The 25,994-nt window shown below is 38.2% G+C and overlaps 1 protein-coding gene across 1 annotated transcript in view; it reads right to left on the reverse strand.

Annotated features, from left to right (window-relative positions):
- Positions 1-3,527: 3,527 nt before the first annotated feature.
- The window catches only part of LOC134754551 (calpain-C), a 67,466-nt gene continuing 44,999 nt past the window's right edge, over positions 3,528-25,994 (reverse strand). Inside the window, exons 7-16 of the mRNA XM_063690855.1 lie at positions 24,176-24,235; positions 22,163-22,245; positions 20,103-20,332; positions 18,106-18,325; positions 17,086-17,274; positions 14,605-14,764; positions 12,340-12,483; positions 10,938-11,058; positions 8,916-8,971; positions 3,528-5,407 (exon numbers count right to left, since the gene is read on the reverse strand). Of these exons, the coding sequence (XP_063546925.1) occupies positions 5,381-5,407; positions 8,916-8,971; positions 10,938-11,058; positions 12,340-12,483; positions 14,605-14,764; positions 17,086-17,274; positions 18,106-18,325; positions 20,103-20,332; positions 22,163-22,245; positions 24,176-24,235 (1,290 nt within the window). The 3' untranslated portion in view covers positions 3,528-5,380. The remainder of the gene's footprint in view (positions 5,408-8,915; positions 8,972-10,937; positions 11,059-12,339; positions 12,484-14,604; positions 14,765-17,085; positions 17,275-18,105; positions 18,326-20,102; positions 20,333-22,162; positions 22,246-24,175; positions 24,236-25,994) is intronic.

Raw genomic sequence — 25,994 nt, forward strand, 5'->3', positions numbered from 1 at the left:
GAAGGTCTGAAGGTCGTATCGGTCCGAAAATATTGATCGCAAATTCGGCGAAATGTTGGTTGGCAAATGAAATTCGGCCAAAAAAAGCTCTGCGAAAAGGCAGAACACCATGCCCTGTAATAATTTCCATTATAATTTAGCTCCAAATTTTATTCGCATACTTTAACTTTGATTTTAGTCTATTTACACTAAGCATTTCCGTTTGTTTTTTTATTCTTCACGTGCCATCTCCGTCGGCGACCATATGTCTATAGGTCTCTATGTTCAGCAATGCGAATTAGTCTATCTATGCTCTTTACTTTTAACTAGTCTCTTATATTTTAAGTCCATGATGATATGCGCCTCTCACGCCCTCGCTTCCCATAAATTTTCCTTCAATTATGTCATATTTTTACAAATCCGAGAAATAACGTTTAATTCTAAAAAACATTTAAGTTTTAGTAAATCTAGTTTAAAGGCTACAGGAATGCCAGATAGTAAATTTAACTTATCTAAATAACAGTGGATTGTATCCACGAAATATAGCGAAAAATTTAACGTAATAATCAGCTCCACCTTTCAACTACCTTCTAAATTATACGTATTTTATTTGACATCTTTGAGAATTTGACAGATTTCTATATACTATCCCAAGTAGCAAAGTGACGTCAGAGATGACGTCATTATGACGCCATAAAGACGTCCCTGACGTCATAATGACGTATAAATGCTACCTGGTTAAACAAACAAGGGGTCTAACAATACATCTAGCATTACATAGATGAGCTATACGCGTGCGCCCGTGAGGGACAGAACATACGCAACGCGACAATATGATTGGTCGAGTAGATTTGTAGCCCACCATAAACCATAATTTACGGTGAGGAATAAAAAAAAGTGAGACTGTGAGAAGGATAAACAATAACAGCGCTTTCTCTGCTACTCCTACTGAAAGATACATAAGACTATCCCGTACGGTCATTCCCCCCCTCATGACCGATCCAGTTAAACTAGATTCATGGGTCTAACCAAAATGACAAGTTGATAAAACTACTACTATGCCTCGCATTGCGAGTGCTCGCGTTTCAATAAATAAAAATTATCAGTGTATCGGGAGGCCCAAAAAAGGAGCATACACAAATAGGACCTCCAGCTAAATTCGCAAGAATGCTGTAGAGCACAGAACAAAAAAAAAGATAAAAACGCTATTCGAAACTTAAATAATGTATGGAAAAAGTCACGTGACTTTTCTTAGCATATGTCATTCTGTTATTTTTTCCTGATCCTGATAAAGTGTGACAATGTCATCGTTAATTTTCATTTCCATTAAATAATGACACTACCTGACTTTGTCCTTTTAAACCAATACAAAGTTAGCTTAGACGAGATTTCCTTTCGTTTGGCGTTTTTCGATGTACGATTGTCATTTTGGCTAGGCCCCCTTATTAAAAAAATTGATAAAAACTTAAAAACCCAGCTTTGATACAAAATAATGTGATTAACGAATTGGTAATTTCATGTGAAAAGAGTCTTACAATTAATTTGAAACGCCAAGTCGGTGGAAACTTTAGTAATTTAATACGTAACGTATAACGTAATACGTCCCAGGTAGCATTTATACGTCATTATGACGTATAAATGACGTCATTATGACATCACTTTTACGTCGCTGACGTCACTTTGCTACCTGGGGTATAAATAGAAGCGATTTATAGCATACAAGAGCTTTAAGAACATATTACTAGGTCGAATACTTTAAAGACCACCAAGCTATTGAAAATTTTAGCATGCTAAAATGAATGATTCTCCCTATGACATTTCCCTTTTTTATCGAGTACCTGTTAAGTAATAGTACATTACTACAGAGGCCGGGAAGGAAGGGGTTGCCGGGGTAGTGAGGCCGGATAGTTATGAGGCCGACAACCCGTTTTCACGCCGATGTATGTATAGTGCTTTTCTCAAACGATTAATATAGGGTCCTGGATTTTCCCCAGGCTACCATCCCCCCACAGTCCTACCGCTCTAATGTCCCTAAGCCATAGAGCCCAAGTCAGGTTAAAAAAAAGAAAAAAATTTTTTTTAATAGGCGTATTGGCAGAATGTCATAAACGAACCAAAAAGCAAATATTGCTTATAGTTTTTTTTAATGGCTGAATGCCATGATCCTGTGCCACAATTATATGTGAAATAGAAATTAAAAAAAAGCCACTTCCCGGCCTAGGCCTGCAACTTTGTATGAAATTTCATTACAGACCTCTCGTCTAGCCGCGCCTGAAACGCGATACTTCCCAGCCTAATATAAAAAAACGAACGTAATATCAATATTACATAGCATGCTTGAGAAAAAAGTTTTTAGACATTTTTTTTAAGTTTAACACAATAGGGTATTCTCCTACTAGTCAAATCAGTTTCTTTTTTAGAACTGTCAAAACGATTTGCTAATATGGGGCATTTTCTATGAAAAGGGTCCTTATTGTCGATGGCGCTTACGCCGCACAGCGTCGCGCGGCATTGTATTTAAATCGGAGCATCGTTTATAATGGCTTTAGCGCCATCGACAATAAGGTCCCTTTTTATAGAAAATACCACATATGGAATTTATATGAAACATTAAACAATGACGTCACGGTCAACTCACCTACTTTTTATACTTCAATCCGATTAAATAGAAATTGTGTTTAGAAATAACTGCTGTATCTGTAATAATTATCTGGTGCTTTATTTCGTGCATGGTGTGAAATAATTTATTTTATATACGGTGTAATACCCTATTATTTAATAAATGTAACATTTTATGTAATATAATAAAAAAACATTTTTCTTCAATTATTTCTCAAATTAAGCTTAACCAAAAGAGACTTGTAGGCACTGTGATAGGGACCATCAATCGACGCAATCAATTGTAGTCTCACTGTCATATCACCACGACTTACATTTTTTTTTCTGCGACTTTTCACACAGCAAACTATTATTAGTCATATGCCTTAAGGCCGTTCCATCGGTTTGCCGCTATCACTGTCACATTTCGCAAGAAAGAACGGGGAAGATCATGCGCGCCAAATGTCAATTTTGATCGAATTTTGTCGATTTTTTTTAAAACGTTGCCTTACAATATCGAAATTCGAACGCGGTCAAATTACTATTTAAGTTAAGATTGTTTCTTCTTCTTTTTTTCGTTTATAGTGTCACCAAAGATAGATATAACTCCGTAATAGATGGATACAGTCTAAGGAAAAAACGTGCCTCGAAAATCAAGAAAATTTGATTCTCGTTCAGAGGGCGCTACTAGTTTTGGCCTACAGTCGTATAGATGGCGTTGATAGTTTCGTTTGTTATTTAACAATTTTAACGCATATCAGTGAAAGAACATGGGTCAAAATCATAAAAATAATTAATGCAAATAAAAAAAATCATTTATCTATATTTAAATACATTCTATCGTATTTTTAAATCTTCATTTTTAGTTTTAAAGTGTGTCGACAGATGGCAGTGAATTTACTGGGGTTACAAAATGTACTATGACAGTAACGCTCTAGTATCAGTTACTCTATGGTGTCACATAATAAACAACCGAGTAAAGTTGGATTAAAAGTCCTAGTTAGAGGTTACTTTGGGAATTAATTGTATCGAGCGAATTCTCATAATTCGTGTATCGGAATATTATAAATTAAAGATAATATAATCAAGAACTACATATATTTTTTCCACGTCTACGAATATCAACGTCTTTTAGAAAAGTATGATCATATAAGAAGATATTTTAGCCCTCTGGCTCAGGGAACTGCCCTAAGGATTGAAACACAAGTTTGCACAAGTGTGGATACAGCATAACGCCACCTTGGTGATCTTTAAAAATGTCACTTAAAATACTTTTATTTTTAAAGCGAGATCGTTTATAATTAAATTTCTGATCTTAACTAACATTTATACACACATACACATAATTTAATTTTAAATGCATCGAGTATTCCATTGTGTAGCTGGCCATACACATGCGGTTGTAACAAAAAGCCGAAACAACAAAACATATTCTCCTAGACTGTAAACAGGTAGAAGTATATAGGAGCAAATACCTAGGGAATCCATGCACACTAAATGAGGCAACTAGCAACCTGAAGACTTTGCTAGGCTTCGTGGAGGAGCTGGGGTGGTTAGAGTAGCGCTACCTCGTTTCACGCAAAATAGGCACATTGGATGTCGAGTTGCGGAAAATGCCCAGCAAAACGAACTAACTAACAAAAAGCCGAGACCTTTTTTAATTCGTGTAAAATAGCAAATTTTTAAAATAAAATTAAAATTTTGGTGGTTAATATCATCTTTATATATCAGTGCTTTTTTAGGCCAGAGTTCGAACTAAATAAACTTTGGAACATATTATTTACTGTCGAAAGTGCTATACGATTCTAAGACAGACAAACATTAGTAATTCTGTGCGAGACGAAATGTTTTTGAACATTTTCAAAATAACTACTTAACGTTGGATCTTGTAGAATTATTTCTTGTTTCGGAATTATATAGATTTTTACGTGTGTAAGCAGCGTTGACGTTCAATTTAGAGTACCTACCTACGTTTTTAAGCTATCCCAGGTAGCAAAGTGACGTCAGCGACGTCATAATGACATAATAATGACGGTATTATTACGTCATAAAGACGTCGCTGACGTCATAATGACGTATAAATGCTACCTGGGATGACATTTACACAAATTATCTTATAGCTTGAGTACTGTCAAGTATCTACGAATTATTCTTAAAAGTCCAATAACTACGAGCATAATGCCAGTTAAGAATTCAAATTAACAATATACACTTTATACTGTGAAATATCATGAAAGTTATAACTTTATTACTTTTATATATTACTGTTGAAAATTGGACGAGTAAATGTTTTCTTGATCTGTTAATAATGATAAAATACAACCATCGATATAACATTTGATTACCACAAAACGTATAGAGTTAGACCAGGAAAATTCTGCAGATATTTTGACAGCACACGCAATGCCGGTGTTATTTATACGTCACTAGCGACCCGCCCCGGCTGCGCACGGGTAGTTCAACTAATTTACACAAAACCTTTACAAATTATACATATAAACCTTCCCCTTGAAACACTAAAAAAACCGCATCAAAATCCGTTGCGTAGTTTTAAAGACCTAAGCATATAGGGATAGACGGACAGACAGCGGAAAGCGACTTTGTTTAATACTATGCAGTGATAATTTCATACGTTTGACGTTTAAAATAACACCTGCACTGCGTGTGCTGTCATAATCTCTGCATACTTTTCTTGGTTTGACTCCATGTATGAAGATGTCACTTAAAAACGAGTTAATTATCAATATCGATATGAAATCGTCCTTTTTTACACACATAACAAGGATGATGTTCAACTGATGATTCAACAGGTTAGCGCACATTTCAGCCACTGCAACAAAAAAAATATTGGTCACATTACTCACATATTGTACGAGGGTCATATTTACAGTAGGTACCTTTTTTCAAATTTGTGAATTTATATGTTGATTCTACCTACTCGGAATCAGGAAGCTCTTTCGATTTTAACACTGACTGTCCGTACATTACATGAAATGCACCGTCAAACTACTCTGCATGGAGACTATATAAAGGAGCCAAATCTCTATGTATGAAAAGTGTCCATCAAAAAACAGTAATTAGGCGGCGCCACCATACACCGAAATACTACCAAAAACAACCTACGTAGTTTGGTCGGGTTATTTGTTGCCTTATATGGTTCATGTTATACTCATGTCCCAGAGCCTAACTAGCGCCACCGGAGAGATTAGGAACTATTTTTGAAAGCTGAAAGCGGTCAGTTTTACAACAATTCTGCCATAAGAGATTGGCATCCTTTCTATACCATCCATACCGAGAGCGTTATTATAAACGTCAAACTTGTATGAAATTATGACGTATAAATAACACTTGCACTGCGTATGCTATCAAAATCGTTGCAGGATTTTCTTTGTCTAACTCTATACATTTGTGCATTACCTGTAATGCACGGACGTATCTATGTCAGTGGTAAAAGCGAAAGGAAGTTAGTGTTAATAGGAGAATAAATTTTGTACTTTTATTCTCCTATTAACACTAACTGCCATCCCTGATGGCGGGGGTGAATAGGGACAAAACTTAAAATGTGATTTATCTGACAATTTCTTAAAAAAATACCCACACAAATTGTATTATACAAAATATACAATTAAATTTTCAATCGAATGATATAATTTTTGGGGTATTACATAAAAAATTGTCAGTTAAATCACATTTCTAATTTCGTCCCTATTCAATCCAGCCGTGGCTTGCATGCCGTTACCGTCATACAAAGTGTACAAAAAATGGTGAGGGAATGGAAAATCTAGGGACTTTTTTTTCTCCTAGTAGGATCGAATGAACTTGTTATTCTAAGTAGAAATAACATTTAAAAAATCACTAATCTGAAAATATTTAGATCAGTACGGTTTTTACTCACTATTATTTTTAGTCGCTTTTGGCGACATGTTTCGGATTCTTTGGGAATCCTTCCTCAGGCACGAGTGTCCGCGGCGGTTGTACGTCGTGCACAGTGCAAAGAATCCGAAACATGTCGCAAAAAGCGACTAAAAATAATAGTGAGTAAAAACCGTACTGATCTAAATATTTTGAAATATGTCTCACGATAGTTTAAGTTCGATTATCACTAATCTGAAATCATAGTGTAGTATACAGTCAAAGTACCTATTTAATTTCAGTAGGTTTAGTACCATTTCGTACCTGTCAAAGGGATAATCAATATGAAAGTTGCTAGGGACCTCATACTATTATCACTGTGACAAGGTACGAAATGGTACTGAAATTAAATTCCTTAACCGTACAACTTTAAATAAAATGGCCCCTAATATCGGTGGCTGTACTTATCTTTTGGTAGGTATAGATCGTGTCATTCGCGAAGACGCATGTGTTAATATTTTTGTATTAATTAATATGGATTTCCTCAAAGTAACGCAGGATTCTATTCATTATACGTATTGTCATGAGGATAAAAAAATTAACTGTTAGATTTAAAGATTAGACACAGAATAAATAATAGTATTATCATACAGAACGGCCACGCACCACCCGCCCCGCGACAGCAGATTGACGGCCGTTTGCCGACCGCTCCTCAATGACGCATGCCGCGTGTACAGTACAGACGTGCCGTTCACACATAGAAACGCAAGTGATTTTTGATGTATGTCCGCCCTGTGGGTTAGATTTGACAAATCTGCCCGTCATCGTGAATGACACGAACTTTTAGTCACCTAATGCTCAAATACTCACATAATAGCCTAAACTCAACGAGATTTCATCTTTGATCTCCGGCCTTCATTTTTAGATCAGGTTGATGATCTGTATCAGGACCAGGTAGCAATGTATGAGACGCATTATACGGGTAACAAAAACAAAATAGGGAAACATACTGCAAAAACATTCAGATAACTACTGCACGGCTAGGACAACTTGCTGTGATCCGGTGTCAGCATGGTTGTATTTTTATCACCTGTCACTATGCCTGTCACTTTCGCACTTACATACTTGTTAGAACGTGACAGGCGATAAAAATGCTACCGTGCTAAGCCCGCAGCGCAACTTGACATACTCGTATCGCTCCTTGAGAACCACCGACGGTTACTATACGACTTTTACAAGACAAACAAGTAAGTATCTGTTCAATTATCTTAATTTTAGCTTTGTAACTACTATTATTGTGATCACCTACTCATTAGTAACTTCTTTAAATTTAAGTATAGTGTCTTATTGGCATTTCGCACAAATCATGTCACTGATATTTCGTGTCTGGATTGGTTACCTACGTGACAGGCTACGCCTAGTGTAGGAACCGGTACAACCGTCATTGCATAGAGTAACTTATACTAGAGCGTTACTGTCATAGTAAATTTTGTAACCCCAGTAAATTCACTGCCATCTGTCGACACACTTTAAAACTAAAAATGAAGATTTATAAAAATACGATAGAATGTATTTAAATATAGATAAATGATTTCTTTTATTTGCATTAATTATTTTTAAGATTTTGACCCATGTTCTTTCACTGATATGCGTTAAAATTGTTAAATAACAAACGAAACCGTCAACGCCATCTATACGACTGTAGGCCAAAACTAGTAGCGCCCTCTGAACGAGAATCAAATTTTCTTGATTTTCGAGGCACGTTTTTTCCTTAGACTGTATCCATCTATTACGGAGTTATATCTATCTTTGGTCATTGTAAATGCATAAATGTACATAATTGTCCCTTAGTTTTAAGACCAGTTAATTTTTGTTTCTGCCTAAATCTTTGTGTACAATAAATGATTTTTACTTTAGTTTAAAAAAATGACATTGTTCGATTTGTCAAAAGTTAAATTTTGAAACACAAATGATTCTGTATAACCAAAGCACAGAATAAGTAATAGTACGAGTATTATCATACAGAACGGCCACGCCCCGCCCCGCCCCGACTCGAATGTCCACGCCCCGCGACAGCAGATTGACGGCCGTTTGCCGACCGCTCAGTACTGTTTTTAAGCAACTTACACTATGACGCATGCCGCGTGTACAGACGTGCCGTTCACACATAGAAACGCAATTGTTTTTATGTATAGCGTGTCCGCCCTGTGACGAAAGTATGGTTTTCATGGAGCGATACGAGTATGATCTATAGGTACACCGTTTTCTTCGACTTCAAATTAAGGATGACTCACGTTAGACCGGGCCGGAGCTTCCGTTCCGGCGCTTACTTTTCTATGACATGACAGGTGATCACGTGATGCTTTCCATAGAAAACGAAGCGCCGGAAGCTCCGGCCCGGACACGGCCCGGTCTAACGTGAGTCATCCTTAAGATGTGCTAGCCGTGCTGATATTGAGTTAAAAAGATAAAAAAAAAATACTTACCTCAGATAGGTTCAGATTGATGTAGTTGGACGTGGCCGCGTTTGCGTAAAATACGTCTGAAAAAAAAAACAAAATTGTAAAATAAGTAATAGGTATCTGTCTCACATATAAATATAAATTAAGGCGAGAGAACCTCAGCTAGTTTAAACGAAGTGTTAAAAATATACTAGCTTTTGCCCGCAACTTCGTCTGTGTGGAATCAGTAAAGGGGCCCACTGAGAACCAAAATTAGACAGTTCCGAATAACTGACAGGCCGATATAGTCCGCCGGACTGATAGTCAGTAGGCCCCTTAACAGTAGCTAGAGTAAATTTAGCGCCTGGAGAAAGTGTAATAGCAATAATTCAATTTAGGCATAAGCTTAATTCCTTGACACAATTATCAGGCAACTCATTAAATCTCTCAATTTCACCACCCTTTACACTTTTTTTAGGGATGATTTCCGAGATAAAAACTATCATGTCCTTCCCCGGGACTCAAACTGTTTCTATGCCAAATTTCAACTAAATCGGTTCAGCGGTTTAAGCGTGAAGGTAATAATAATTTAATAAATCTTAAAGTAAACCAAAGATAGATATAACTCCGTAATAGATGGATACAGTCTAAGGAAAAACGTGCCTCGAAAATCAAGAAAATTTGATTCTCGTTCAGAGGGCGCTCCTAGCTTTGGCCTACAGTCGTATAGATGGCGTTGACGGTTTCGTTTGTTATTTAACAATTTTATCGCATATCAGTGAAAGAACATGGGTCATAATTATAAAAATAATTAATGCAAATAAAAAAATCATTTATCCATATTTAAGTACATTTTATCGTATTTTTATAAATCTTCATTTTTAGTTTTAAAGTGTGTCGACAGATGGCAGTGAATTTACTGGGGTTACAAAATTTACTATGACAGTACCGCTCTAGTATAAGTTACTCTATGAGTAAACTTATAAATAAAAAATGCTCCCCAGGTCACCTTCATGCGTTATAGTGCCCAGAAGGCTGGCAGCGTTACCTTTTTGGATGGCCAGGCTTATCCTCTGGCTGAGGTAGCTGCCAGGGTTTACTGATGTTTCGGCGAAAATTACTTGACAAACTTTCAGTTCCCAAACTATTTATCCCATATTTTTAGTTGGCCGAAATTTCATTTCGCAAATTTAAAAAATTAAAATTTCATATTGGAAAGGTTTTCCCGTACAGTGACATATTTTGCTGGTTAAGCATGCAAATGTTATCTTAAAGCTATGTCTTAATCTATTACATTGTTTACTTAAAACATAGAGTAACTTATACTAGAGCGGTACTGTCATAGTAAATTTTGTAACCCCAGTAAATTCACTGCCATCTGTCGACACACTTTAAAACTAAACATAAATATTTTAAAAATACGATAAAATTTATTTAGATATGGATAAATGATTTTTTTTATTAGCATTAATTATTTTTATGATTTTGACCCATGTTCTTTCACTGATATGCGTTGAAATTGTTAAATAACAAACGAAACCGTCAACGCCATCTATACGACAGTAGGCCAAAGCTAGTAGCGCCCTCTGAACGAGAATCAAATTTTCTTGATTTTCGAGGCACGTTTTTTCCTTAGACTGTATCCATCTATTACGGAGTTATATCTATCTTTGCTTAAAACTATAATTTCTATTTAATATTACTATTTTTGGAGGAACTCATTTAAAGAGTAAAACACCTGTTTTTTGAGCCAAGTATATAGTTGGGCTTTGAATGGATTTAGAGGCAGGGGTTTGATATACATTTTACATAATCTAACCTAACCTAACCCAACCTAGTACGTCATTTTCATTTCGCAAGTATTTGGTTGGGAAATGAAATGGTTACGAAGTAAGGTTATGCCAACGATTGGTTCGCCAAATGAAACTTTAGCGAAAAGTTGGTTGCCAAGTGAAATTTGGCGAAATAAATTTCGCTAAAAAGGAAGTACCGCCCTCTGATCACCTGAGGTATTAGCTTATGTGCCATTTTAAGAAACTAGCTTTTAGACAGTAGACACAAACTTACTGAACGCTCGATGCAAGTGCATGACGGTGGACACGAAGTCTCCAAACCGCAGCATGCCGTCTTTCCTCATGTACCTCAGAAGCAGCAAGGTCATCGCCCTATCGGGAACAACGAAGCCCACCTGGAAAATAAGTTTTTAGCAAAAATTTCATTTTTAGTACAAGCTTTTATCACTGACTGTACTTTTTTCCACACGCAACTAATACTCATCCAGACAATTCTAAAAACCCCAAACACAATTAGGTTGCGTTGTTTTATCGCAGTTCCTATGGCCACCTCCTGTCTCCATCATCAGATCAGGTCGATGGTACCATAATATTGTATTGTCACACGACTTACATATGTATACAAATTTTCAGCTTCATCGGAAACCGGGAAGTGGGTCATATTGAACTTGCAAGATTTGACCCTTACAAACATTTTACATACATACTTACATAGGTACATTACAAGTTAAATAAAAGCTTGTAAAAAAGTGACGATACGGAAAGGAAATTAGGGTTACCGTAAAACGGTCCTATTTGCTAGTGGGTAACTATGCTCCAGTTCAAAAAAAGGACTTAACGTCTAATATTTTCAAACATAATATTTATATGTTAATTTTTATATACTTAGATAAACTAAATTGTATTCATATTTTCAATTGCTACAGTAGTCATAAAATTAATCTATCTTTTTTGGCACGGCCTATTAATTTGTCGCACAATGGGGTAACTTTGCACTCCTAAGTAAACTATCAGTAGGAGCAAAAATACCCCAAACAATGGGTATCTTGTGCTCCTTATTCATAGCTTCGTTATATCAATATCTATCTTTGGTTATATGTGGTATTTTCTATAAAAAGGGACCTTATTGTCGATGGCGCTTACGCCATTATAAACGATGCTCCGATATAAATACAATGCCGCGCGATGCTGTGCGGCGTAAGCGCCATCGACAATAAGGTCCCTTTTCATAGAAAATGCCCCATATATAAAACAACATTTCATAAAGTTGATTTACCGATAAAATATGTTACATAAGACGTACTTCTTAATATATAATTCGTCAAAATATTTAATGATGAACAGTTTCAAGTTTCAAAATTCCCTTAAAATGGAGCAAAAATTGGTGCAAAGTAGGACCGTTTTACGGTATTCCCACTAGTTACCAAGTTATTACCTGTGGTAACAACCGAGGTTTTTTTTTCTTATTACTTGGATTATACTGGGTGATTTTGAAGACGTGATCTTGAATGTCAAAAGGGTGAATCAATCTTTAGAACACTGATTTCGTGTTTTAAAATAGATTTTTCATAAACCATGTTTTTTTTTGTACTATTTTGTTTACACGGGCATTATTAGATACATAACATACTGTTTTTGGAATGCTTAGCTGTTGGAATTACATAAATAACAGATACCTCTCGTAGCGCATCCCTGAGGCGCTCCGCTAGCAACACTCCCATCTTCTCGCGGGCATGGGCCTTGAAGACCATCTGCCAGTGCTTCAGGGAGCACATCAGGTCCTTGAAGTTGGCGAGGCTGATGCGCCCGGTGCCTGTTTTCTGGGGGATGGCTAAGGAAGGTTTATGTAGTCGCCATCAGAGATATCGGAGCGGCAGACGCACAGCAAATGTATCTACTTCGCGTGTCCGAACCCCGACGAATCCTCGGGGTTGACTGTCGCTCTTGACAGTCCACGCGCGTCAGTTGTTGCAGCCGGACGTCCGTGAAAACTTAAAAAATGCCTTGTTGCGTGATAATTAACTGGAACAGCCCAATAATTGCGAGCACCCAAAGGCAAAAACATATTTCCTATCGCAGGTAAGTAATTTTAAAAGAATATTATAAGTAAATTTTGTATGAAAAAGTCGGCACACTTGGTTTCAATACATATCGTGATATTTGCGTAATCTAGCGTATACATTAAATCTGTGAGCACTAGCCTTTTTAGTAAACCATAGAGTAACTTATATATACTGTACATTTAACAGGTTTTTGACAAGTTTTCAAAGATAATAAAATATGACATTGATGCAGGGACTTCCGGTTCGAGCGCCATCTTGATAGTTAGCATCGTGATTAATTACTTTGTTTTTTGCTCATTAATATTGTTTAAAGTGTAATATCGATAGCTTATTATACAGTAAACTAATGTGGTAGTGTACAGTGAATGGAGAATTAATTTTGAAGCGCGTTTAACCATCATCTTGGAGTCAACGGCCGGTAGTCCACGTGCTTCTTGTAAAGTCTAGCTATCGATTTACAAGAGCTAACAAATCACCGTACACTGTCTTGTACAACCGTACAATTTTTGTCGTTTTTAAACCTCTTAATACCTTGACACTGGCGAAATAGTCCCACTGGGCTGAAGCCATAATTTTAAAAGAAAAGAAGAAGAAGACATTGATGCATCAAGGCGGTTTGTTTACAGAGGACTTACCGGGAAACGCGAATCCGAAATTTCGTTATATATTTTCTTTATCTGCTCGAATATGCAAGAGTGACAGAGATGCTAGATAACGAAATTTCGATTTTCTTGTTTCGCGATAGACCCTCAGATTGTGGTAGTGCCGCCACCTACGCAAAGTTTCGCGTAATATTCCCTATAGAGGCGTGTTCAGATATTTGTAAGCGGCCTGTTGTGTGAAAGTTGTCTACCGTTGTCTCGTATAAACACGTATTTTATGAAGATTTGCAGGTATACCAGTTTATTTTTCTGTGACAAATGGTCAAAAATATGCCCAGAAAAATAAATATCGACTTTAAACTCCGAAAAAGTTCTGATACACGAAATAAAATGCTTTTAATCTGCGGAAATGCAGAAGGTAAAACTAAATTATACCTACTTGACTATCATTTTTTTCTCATTGACGCAAAATCGGCTTCAAATATTTGGATGAAAGACTTGTCTGTGGTCGTGCACGCAAAGGGACGTCAAGTTGTGCCAACCCTAATAATTGCTCGGAGCAATGCTGAGCCGAACGGAGCCGAGTTTGCCCGAAGCGAGTTTCGCAGCCCTGGTATTATAATAGTACATTTTACAACTAGTGTGAAAAGACATTTCACACGTGTTGTAAACGACGTTTTTTTAATACAATTGCGAAAAAATAATAAATTAATATATCATTAGTAGAATCATACCACCAAACGAAACCAAAACCAAAAGTATCTATACAGCCCGCGATACTTGAGCTGCCGCAGCCCGCGATACCTTCATACTCGTGCGCGCCCCGGCCGCGGCCGCCGCGGGCCCGGCGCGGGTTGCTCAACGACACCTCCGAGTAACTCATGAGGCCCTGGTACCTGCTCCGCGCTAAATTACATTTACAGTACATATGGTGCTACTTTCTCGCACTAGTGCGTAAAAGAGCACTTTTCGTGCATATGTCGAAAGTTTAAAGGGCCATATGTACTGTAAAACGTTGTACGACACACGTGCGAATAGGTAATTCGCAACTCGTGTCGATTTAAAACACTCCCTGCGGTCGTGTTTTAATTTATCGCCACTCGTTTCGAATTTCCTATTTTCCGCACTTGTATCGTAAATAACTATTTAACTGCGTTTCGAAAGTATAGTTTGGAACTAAAAAGTAAAAAGCACTAGTTCGAGAAATTGAGCTTCTCGCACGCTACGCAGCCACAAAAAGTACCACTTTTTTGAGCAACTGTATTAAAAAGGATACATCAAGCGACAGCACAATCTGTTTACACGTGTCGATGGACGCGCAGCTCTTGATATAATCGTTGGGCAGGCATGCGTCCAGCAACTCTTGCAGCTCGAAGGCGTCTATGGTTCGGTGCTCGTCGGCTAGCTGAAGGAAGATCGCCTCGTACTGGGCGAAGCTGGACCAACAAAGGCTCTATATAAGCTATGGATGGCTTGTGGAATAATATCGTCTTTATGACGTCATAAAGACGTCACTGACGTCATAATGACGTATAAATGCTACCAGACGGTCTAGCATGAGTTGCGTTCTCGCGTGCGACTCCATACATCTAGCGCGACTTCAAGTATGGACTCGCGCGCGAGAACGCAACTTATGCTAGACCGTCTGGGTTACGCTGGCTCTATTTTGCATAGTAGGGTCATGCATCTAGGTGCCATCTAGTGGCTTAAATCTAAAAATGGAGACTTGACCTGGTTTGCGCCAAGGGCCTGACACTCTTTGATAGAGAAATATAGTCTTATTGCGATTCCTATAAGAGGAAAGAGAAAATAGTGCCATGCTTTGTCCTTATCACCGACCGGGTGGCATCATAGATAGGTAGGCAATGGCGAAATACCGAAATTTATAAGAGTGAAAGAGAAAATATCCTATGCTGCCCAAATTTTATATGAATATTCTTTCTCTTACCCCCGGTCGCTCGGTGGCGCGTCTATAACTACTTGTATATACTAATGTCTAGGGCTCTATATGAGCTTATATGGCGTGCATGAACTGTAGATGGCAGCACAGAAGCCCCCTATTCATTGGCGCGAAGCATGATGTCAAGTTTCCATTTTTAGATTTCCACTAAATGGCACCTAGATTCATGACCCTACTATGTGAAATAGAGCCAGCGTAACCGTGGTAGCATTTATACGTCATTATGACGTCAGCGCCGTCTTTATGACGACGCTGACGTCACTTTGCTACCTGGGGTGTAGCGGGCAGTATCTGCTTAGAAGCGTCAATAGGGTATTCCACAAATTTTAGTAAGGTATCAGTCAATCAGATTTATTATATATGATATGGGACCCATTGTCTTAAAGCAATACAAAAGTCACAAATGATGATCAGTCTGGCATCCGCACTTTACGCAAACCAACTGACGACGAGATCATATCTCTATCTCTCTCACCCTACCTTCGACCTCGTGAGCTAGAATCTGAAGTTTTACGACTGTCGTCAGTAGTAGTAGTAGTAGTAGTAAACTCTTTATTGTACAAATATACATATTAAAAATTACATGGTACAAATAATAAGATGTACAAAGGCGAACTTCAGTTTCAGTTCTCAGTTTGGTTTGTGTCTTCTATAGTTTGGCAAGCACAGGGGATACTAAAAAATGTAGGCGCGTAGGGTCGATGTCCCCCCAGGTAGCATTTATACGTCATTATGACGACAGCGACGTCATTATGACGTAATGATGCCGTCATTATGACGTCGCTGATGTCACTGCTACCTGGGCCATATTTTACGTCTATTGTGATAAAACTTTTTACATTTGATTTTTTTGTGTTTTCTTGCTTACTGGCTATTACTTACAGCTGCTTTAGCTCTTCTTGTTCAGGACTGTAAAAGAATAGTCTAAAATGGATTCTGATAATTCATACATTAATATTGATCAAAAAGCATTTTTATCGAGTTTTATACAGAACAATTAGAATAACAAACAAACGTTAAGGTACACAGCATTCTCTCGAGCACTGTTTTGCATTTCTTGTTAGAGCACCTTTTATTTTATTAAGCTAAATACTTAAGTTATAGGCCTTTTCTTAAGGAGGCAGAAAAATAGTAATCTAGACCGTAACGCTGTGGAAAGTCGCCATGTGGTTGGACATGAGATTTTCTGTTATTCGACGATAACCTTTTATTATCTTAACAAAATAAATACTGTGAATTTTTGTAAGAATCTTGGGAATCTGTCCAGGACTATGTCTCCCAAATTTAACGATTCGTTGTCAACACCAGAAAAAAATATCATCGATCATCGAAAGACAGAAAATTCTCATGTCAAACCACAAGTTATGGCGTCGATCCACAGTGCGTAATTATCATTATTCAAACAGGCTTTTGAGAAGGTAAAAATTGGCATTTATTGGATCGGGGGATTTTAGTAGAGAACCCACAGAAACCCCAACATACTGGGTGGATGTTGCGACAAATGACATGTGTAACATGTTAACAAAAGATGCTAGAATCCGTTCGCATTGGAGAGAAGAGACAAGTAATTGCTTAGGATAGTGGATATGTCGTGGTCAGATCTTAGAATTGATCATTTCATGATGTGGCAATTATTTCAAGAAATGAGCGGTTGGCCACATGAAAAAGTCAAACCTAACTTAACCATAATAATATCATGAAGTGATCAATTCTGAAATGGTAAATATGTATTTCATGAAATGATCAAATTCTATGGTCTAGCCACGACAGATACAAGAAGGAAAAAGGAATACTAACCTGACTGATCGGCTAAGTTCCAAGCCAGGCGGAGCCCTGATGACGGCAGCTTTGATCATCTGCGGGGCGGAGTCCAAGGCCCTCATCCTGATGGTCTTGGTGGAGAAGATGCGGAGCGAGAAGTTGGCTTCCTCACGCGGTTCGAAGGTCGTCGGCATGATGAGATAGGAGCCGGGCTGGAGATCGCATCTGAAACACAGGACGGACACATACGTCTAAAATCACTTGCGTTTCTATGTGAACGGCACGTCTGTACACGGGGCATGCATCATTGTGTAAGTAACTTGCTTAAAAACAGTACTGAGCGGTCGGCAAAAGCTCGTCAATCTGCTGTCGCGGGCGAGGTCATTCAAGTCGGGGCGGGGCGGTGCGTGGCCGTTCTGTATGATAATACTATTACTTATTCTGTGTCTGAAATGAGCCGTTGAGTTTGTGACGAAGACAAATTAATAACCCCCTTAAGGATGACTCACGTTAGACCGGGCCGTGTCCGGACCGGAGCTTCCGGCGCTTACTTTTCTATGACATGACAGGTGATCACGTGATGCCTTCCATAGAAAACGAAGCGCCGGAAGCTCCGGCCCGGACACGGCCCGGTCTAACGTGTCATCCTTTATTCATAAAACTTTACGGGCCTGATTTAGTTAAATTATGTTTTATCCCTTTCTTACAAATACATAAGTCAAAATGACAGATAAAGACAAACGATTCACAGCTAATTCAGGTCAATAATGCGTTTATGAATAACGCTGGACTGTTTAGGGATGCAGATGAAAATCACGTTTGGTGTTAGTACAGTCAACGTCACAGATATGTTTACATTTTTCACCTTATTACAAAGGAGTAAGGGGCAAAAGTGTGACAGTTGAAATTTTCATAGATGATGTATTTCTGTTGCCGCTATAACAACAAATACTAAAAACAGAAGTAAATAAATATTTAAGTGGGGCTCCCATACAAAAACGTGATTTTTCCCCCTTGCTAGTCCGACTCGCACTTGGCCGGTTTATTATATCTCACCTGTGACTAACTTGTCTGCTATTCGTATACTGTGAGTTTACGGTACTCTTGAGTTTCTTGAACTGGGTCGGGGTAGCGGTCTCGATGAGCAGCTTCGGCAGCTTATAGATGCTGAAGCCGATCACCTTGGGCTCCATCACGCTGTGCTGGTTCAGGGACACCACGAGGGTGTCGGTCTCGGAGACCACTATCTGGATTTGGGGGTTCATGTGGAAGAAATCTGGAAAAAATGGGGTTAAAATCTAGTAAGGTATCATCATGAACTTAACCCATCAACGCGCTTACTAGCGCCTCCGCTAAATAATTGTGATTATTTAAATTTAACGATAGATATTTAAAAAATGGGGCCGCTACGTCTATTTTGTAATTAACTACCTTTTGAATACATTGTAATAGTTTTCAAGTTGCTAGATTCGTCAATCTATGCGTCCAACTCCAAAGTTGAAACGGCCGTTTTTGTTTGGAGTTCATAGGTCACTTTGATGGAACTAATGACAATGATATAAGTCTGTCCGACAAAAACGACTGGGAAACTGTCCGAAGTCGTCACCATCAGCGCCGTAGCAATAAAACTGGTCATATCATAAAAGGTTCCGCCACCAACACCACCCTACACGGAGTTGAAGCCTTCAAATTTCTCCACGGCTGCTACTTCGAAAAAGAAACTACCCCAGATAAGCTAATACAGCACCTAAAATCCATCTGCGATGAATACGAATATAGTGTTGAACAAATAACCTCAAAGCACGAGTCGTACAAATCATATAAAATCGGTATCCCTACAACAGTATTTGACAAGTTCCGGGAATCATCTGTATGGCCACTAATACCAGATCGACGAATCCAGCAACATAAAAACTAGTTTGAAGTATTCAAAAGGAACTTAAATATAAACTACAGTAAATACGTAGCGGGCCCCTTTTTAAATATCTATCGTTAAATTTAAATAATCACAATTATTAAGCAGTGGCGCTAGTGAGCACGTTGGTGGACTTAATTTATTCCAAAGAGGATATATTTATTCTCTTGTCGGTGGAGTATCTTCCAGCTTTCCCTATCTTGCGCCAGCTCCTTGACTTTTTGATACGACACGACCCCTACTTTTTCTTTTACTTGATTTTGATCAAGTAACTGCGTTTAGGTTTTCCTCTATCCGCGTCTATTTTCTATAGTGTTCAGAATAGCTCTCCTTTCACTCAGTCTTCGTAACACCTCATTCGTTATCCTGCCTCTTCAACTAATGCCTTCCATTCGTCTCCAACACCACATTTCAAATGCTTCCATTCTCTTCCTGTCTATAGTTAGGTATTTGGATAGTAATCGATACGAATAGTGTTTTTTATCAATGGTGAGGTTGTAGTTAAGGGTCGGATGCAAAAAACCGTCTGTTACCTTAAGAGCATTTTCACACTGTGCGATCCGATATTGGATGACATTTGGAGCAAAACAGCTGCTAGAAAACGCCATATGTCGTCAAGTCTTGCAATTTATATGTAGCCGTCATTTGTCAATGAGCAAAATTTACTCTGCGCCGATCAAAATAGACGGTTATAAAAATATTCACTTATGTGTAATTACTAACCATTCTCCAATCCTAAGTCTAGCAGAGCTGCAGATAGGGAATTTCAATAAAATTGTTAAAACAAGAACCAGAAAACACGAGAAAATATCTCGCTATGCCGTGAACTTATGAAGGCATAATATAAAACCCGGAATTACTAATAATTATTAGAAAATTACTCACACCATGCCTCTTATTGGTTTTTACTAAGGGATATTTCAGGCTAAAATTCAAAAACGGCTTAACCAATAACGTACCTATATTCATCAAGTCTTGGGTTGACCGATTATTTCCAAAACTGTTTACATATTCAATATTATTTTAAGCTAGCTTTGGAATTAACTATTTATAATTTATACTTCTATAGAATTATATTACGATTTTAAGATCCGAATGACACAATACAGATTTATATTTTAGTTATAAATATACTTACGGACATAATTCCTGCACCCCCCAGCCGTGACCCCCCTCCTCCAGGCCCCCTGATGCATCTTCACCTGCCACTTCATCTTGTCCGCGAGGGTAGGCTCGGGCCAGGAGGTCTCCGCGTCAAGATGGACGGTCTCCACTCGGTGGAATAGACGTTGGAAGTCGATGAAACTCATGGTGAACTCGATGCTTGGTGCGTTGAGGCGCTCGCGGTCGGCGCTGGTGATTTTACGGCTAGAGAGAAATTAAAATATAAAAAAATGTTGCCTTCCCAGGTAGCAGTGACGTCAGCGACGTCATAATTACATAGACGACGTCATAATTACGTCACTGACGTCATAATGACATAGATGACGTCATAATGACGTATTTATAAATGCTGTTAGGCTTATTTATAGCCGACTGTGCTTGGTACCATATTGTTGTATTGTCAGATGTATTCTATTTACTATAGTTCGTTTTTTTAGCATTAGAACGAAGGTAAGCGATCTTAACGTGTCTTTTTATTGAAAATCACTTTTGAAATTTTGCATATGTTACAATTATAAATCATACACGATCTTTTACATTCTTTTGCTTTCGTAAGTAATATAAACAATTTTTTTAAAAGCGTTTTTCAATATTTTTCAATAAGAAGACACGTCAAGATTGTTTACCTTATTTCTAAAGCTGAAAAAAAAACGAACTATATACTTTATAAATAAGTTAAGTATTTAAGAGTATACTTACCGTAGATTTTCGAATCTAATGACGGACGTCCATACATAGTAAAGAACTTCCGAAAATGGGCTGCATTAAACGGGTTAGAAGCGTTAGTGAAGATACTAAAGGGGCCCACTGATTATCACTCCGCCGGACGATATCAGCCTGTCAATAAGAACAAAAAACTGACAGTCCCGAACAACTGACAGGCCGATATCGTCCGGCGGACTGGTAATCATTGGGCCCCTTAAAGATCAACTGCCATCCGTATTCCTGAATCAGTTAACTATAACTTAATAGACAGTGGCACAGGGCGGACACGCCATATATCAAAAATCATTTGCGTTTCTATGTGTGAACGGCACGTCTGTATACGCGTCATGCGTCATTGTGTAAGTTGATTAAAAACAGTACTGAGCGGCCGGCAAAAGCTCGTCAATCTGCTGTCGCGGGGCGAGGGCATTCGAATCGGGCGACTCGCACTTGGCGGAAATACCGGCCAAGTGCGAGTCGGACTCACGCACGAAGTGTTCCGTACTATTACGCAAAAACCGGCAATAAAATCACGTTTGTTGTATGGGAGCCCCACTTAAATATTTATTTTATTCTGTTTTTAATATTTGTTGTTATAGCGTCAACAGAAATACATCATCTGTGAAAATTTTAACTGTCTAGCTATCACGGTTCATTAGATACAGCCTGGTGAAAGACAGACGGACAGCGGAGTCTTAGTAATAGGGTCCCGTTTTTACCCTTTGGGTACGGAACCCTAAAAATGTGAGACTGTGACAAGGACAAACAATAACAGCGCTTTCTCTGCTACTCCTACTAAAAGATACATAAGACTATCCCGTTCGGTCATTTCCCCCCACCCCTCATGACCGATCCAGTAATACTAGATTCATGGATGTAGTGCATAATGGTTTTTCATCGTATTTTCTCGGAAACGTTCGTAGACAGTTAGACAGATAGACAGACAGGCAGTCAAATAGACAGACAAACAGACGGACCGACGGACAGTGGAGTCTTAGTAATAAGGTCCCGTAAAAATACTATTACTTATTCTGTGACAGTGGTAAGGACGCTAAACACGAATAATATCGTACACTGACCCGCATGTTCTTATCTCTATCGCACTCGCGTAATTACATTGCTGTCCTCATGGCTGGCATCATGGGTCAATGTAGATACGTAATAGTTCGTGCTTGGCGTTCTTACTTTACACCTATATAATTATTCCTTCGTCTGGCAAACTCCCGCAGCGGGAATGTCTATTTAAAATTTATTTATTTATTGTCTGCCACTTAATGGGTTAAGTTCCCATTATATACCGGACTTCATAAATAATAAAGTAGGACGCACTCGGCCTCGTCCCGCTGCGAGTCCCGTGATGTGAGAGGCCGACGCAGACGCACCTGCTGCACGAGGCCGTCATCAGTCACTATCTGGAAAACAATGTTATTCTCATTATGAAATTGTAACTACCTATATATCTCGTTTTTTTTGCATTAAAGAAAAGGTAAACTATCTTGACGTGTCTTTATTAAATAACACTTTTAAAAATAAGTTACAGCAAATATGTAACAATTATATAGCAAGGATAACTTTTATTTTATTTACATACAAGATGTATACAGTGGTACTACGTAAACGAAATTAATAACTAGCTTAAATCTAAAATAGGCCCTTGGAGTTGAAACTCTAGGTCCATGGGGTCCCAGCGCGCATAAGTTGTTTGCAGAAATCGCGAAGCGTCTGGTTGACGTAACTGGTGACCGAAGAGCTGGCGGCTTTCTCGCACAACGTATCAGCATTGCGATACAGCGGGGAAATGCCGCCAGCATCCTTGGTACAATGCCTCAAGGGCCTATTTTAGATTTAAGCTAGTTATTAATTTCGTTTACGTAGCAAGGATATATATTTACATTCTTTCGGCTTCATAAGTAATAGTTACTATTTTTTTTAGTGTTTTTCAATAAAAAGACATGTCAAGATTGTTTAACATTTTTGTAATCCTAAAAAAACGAGGTAAAGGTTTAAATTTAATATGTACATACAAACTAATAGAGACGTTCGTTCGTTACTTACCCCACCTGACCAAAATAAAAACAAATAAAAAAACTGGCCAAGTGCGAGTCGGACTTGTGCAGGAAGGGTTCCGTACCATTACGCAAAAAACGGCAAAAAATCACGTTTGTTGTATGGGAGCCGCACTTAAATGTTTATTTTATTCTGTGTTGCTTAGATGTTTATTTTTTGTTCATGAGATACAGCCTGGTGACAGACAGACGGACAGTGGAGTCTTAGTAATAGGGTCCCGTTTTTACCCTTTGGGTACGGAACCCTACAAAATATTGTGAGTATTCTAGATCCATTTGACTTTTAAAATCAAAATCAAATATCAATTTACTACACATGGACAAATTTAGACGAAAAAAAAGTTTATTTACTAATTTAGGGGGACAAAAAAATCAGCGACAGTTTACTGTTGCGGTGTAGGATTCGACAAATTCCCACGTAACCCCCGACACACCCTTCGCCCAGAAGTCCGCGCTCGAGATGGTTCCCCTCCAGGTACCAGTGACGTCAGCGACGTCATAATGACGTTATAATGACGCGCTCGCGATGGTTCTTCCAGGTAGCAGTGACGTCAGCGACGTCATAATGACGTACAAATGCTACCTGGCCCAGTAGCGGCCGCGGCTCGCGTACCACAAACGAGCTGAACTACACGTAAGGGCGCGATGGCAGCTAGAACATCCTCAGCTCGTAACGGATCTTCTTCCACCACATCGTCAGCCGTGGCGGAAACATGCAAGCGCGATACATAGGTACACCTAGCCTATTCGGCGGGACGTTTATTAACGTTGGGCTAAACTACTGAACTATGAATAAGAATGAGTCATCATCATCATTAATTTAAGAGCCTAGCTCTTGTCGGTGGAGCAATTTCCATGTATCTCTTTCCTGAGCCTTTCGTTTGACCGCCTGATACGTCACGACGTTTATCTTTTCCTTTAGTTGGTCCATGTATGTTCTTCTTGGTCTCCCTCTCTTCCGCCTTCCTTCGTCGTGTCGTAACAGGTGCCCAACCATTTTCCCTCTTCTGCTCTCAATGATTTGCAACAGAGACCTCCTCTCCTGCACAAGGTTAAGAACTTCCTCGTTAGATTTTCTCTCGGTCCAACTAATCTTCTCCATCCGCCGCCAGCACCACATTTCAAAGGCTTCAAGCCTTTTCTGTCCCTCTGTGTCATTGTCCACGTTTCACACCCGTATAACGCTATGCTCCAGATGTACACTTTGATAAGCCTTTTCCTGATTTGGCGAGATATTCTGGCCAAATGAATGAGTATGAGTAAGAATTTAACTTACATCTTCACAGCTGTAGATGCGGTAGTTCATTTCAGGCTCCAAGCCCCTCTGTTCCACGCCCTGTAACAAGACATCAACGTTTATATAGTTTGTCAAAGGACTGTCTCATTTCAAACATAGACAGAGAGAATCATACTATCTTTGTCTTCCACTAGTACTAGAACACCCAAAAGAAAAGGATGATTATAGTTTTTTTTTGTTCTTATTTATTGCCAATTTGGTCTGACCTAACTATACCTCGTTTTTTCTGCATTAGAAAAAAGGTAAACAATATTGACGTGTTATTAAGAAACGCTTTTCAAAAATCAGTGTTTATTACTTATGAAAGCAAAATAATGTAAATTATCTTATAAGACTTACAATTGCTATATGTTTGCCGTGACTTATTTTTTACTGGTGTTTTTCAATAAAAAGACACGACAAGATTTTTTACCTTTTATCTAATGCTAAAATAAACCGGCCAAGTGCGAGTCGGGCTCGCGCATGAAGGGTTCCGTACCATTACGCAAAAAACGGCAAAAAAATAATTATCTGTGAAAATTTGAACTGTCTAGCTATCACGGTTCATGAGACTGGTGACAGACAGACAGCAGACAGCGGAGTATTTTTACCCTTTGGGTACGGAACCCTAAAAAGTACTAATTATGTAAATTGTTATGAATAATAAATACACTTTAATACTTGCAACTACTTAAACATTAGCATTTTAACAAAGATAGATATAACTCCGTAATAAATGGATACAGTCTAAGGAAAAAACGTGCCTCGAAAATTTTGATTCTCGTTCAGAGGGCGCTACTAGCTTTGGCCTACTATCGTATAGATAGCGTTGACGGTTTCGTTTGTTATTTAACAATTTTAACGCATATCAGTGAAAGAACATGGGTCAAAATCATAAAAATTATTAATGCAAATAAAAAAATCATTTATCCATATTTAAATACATTTTATCGTATTTTTATAAATATTGATTTTTAGTTTTAAAGTGTGTCGACAGATGGCAGTGAATTTACTGGGGTTACAAAATTTACTATGACAGTACCGCTCTAGTATAAGTTACTCTATGATTTTAATAAAACAAATCAATTTAAATTCCTCGTTAGAAATTATTTGTACCTATATTTCAAGTGATGAGATCGATTCATGATGGTTTTTTTCTTCTTCAAAACAAGAATCGCCCAAAAACAAAAACGCAACACCTGTATATACGCTTGTTTGATACAAATAAACATTCATCCATTCATTCATTACTGTGTTATAAACATGTTTTCTAATCAGATAATTCAGTCAGACTTCTTTTCACTCACAAATATGGCATACATCATTTAAATCATCATTGACGCATTTAGCATGTGACCCCATATTAGATCTAATACATTGTACGGGATGTAAAACGTTACTTTTGTACCCTACGGCTTTGTTTTTTTTATTTGTACCCGCATTTTTCTGAAAACATGACATATGTTTGAAACGGAACGTGCTAGAGAAAAACCATAGAAAACAAATGAAATCATTTTGCAATCAATCTAATCAATATGCAAATATAGATAAATGTATGTCTTTTGTTACAACGTGAACAATAAATAACTAAAAGTCAAAAAATGTTCCAGGTAGCATTTATACGTCATTATGACATCAGCGACGTCTTTATGACGTCATTATTACGTCATAATGACGTCGCTGACGTCACTGCTACCTGGGGTACTTTTGATTCGAAAAACCACGTTGCGTCCTCTCACACAATCTAATAGAACGGCGCCCGTTTCGACTGAATGCAAGTGAAGTGGTAGCCACTAACCTAATAGTAGCGGAGTGGTGT

This window comes from Cydia strobilella, chromosome Z (genome assembly GCF_947568885.1).
Source record: "Cydia strobilella chromosome Z, ilCydStro3.1, whole genome shotgun sequence".
NCBI classification, from domain to species: domain Eukaryota; kingdom Metazoa; phylum Arthropoda; class Insecta; order Lepidoptera; family Tortricidae; genus Cydia; species Cydia strobilella.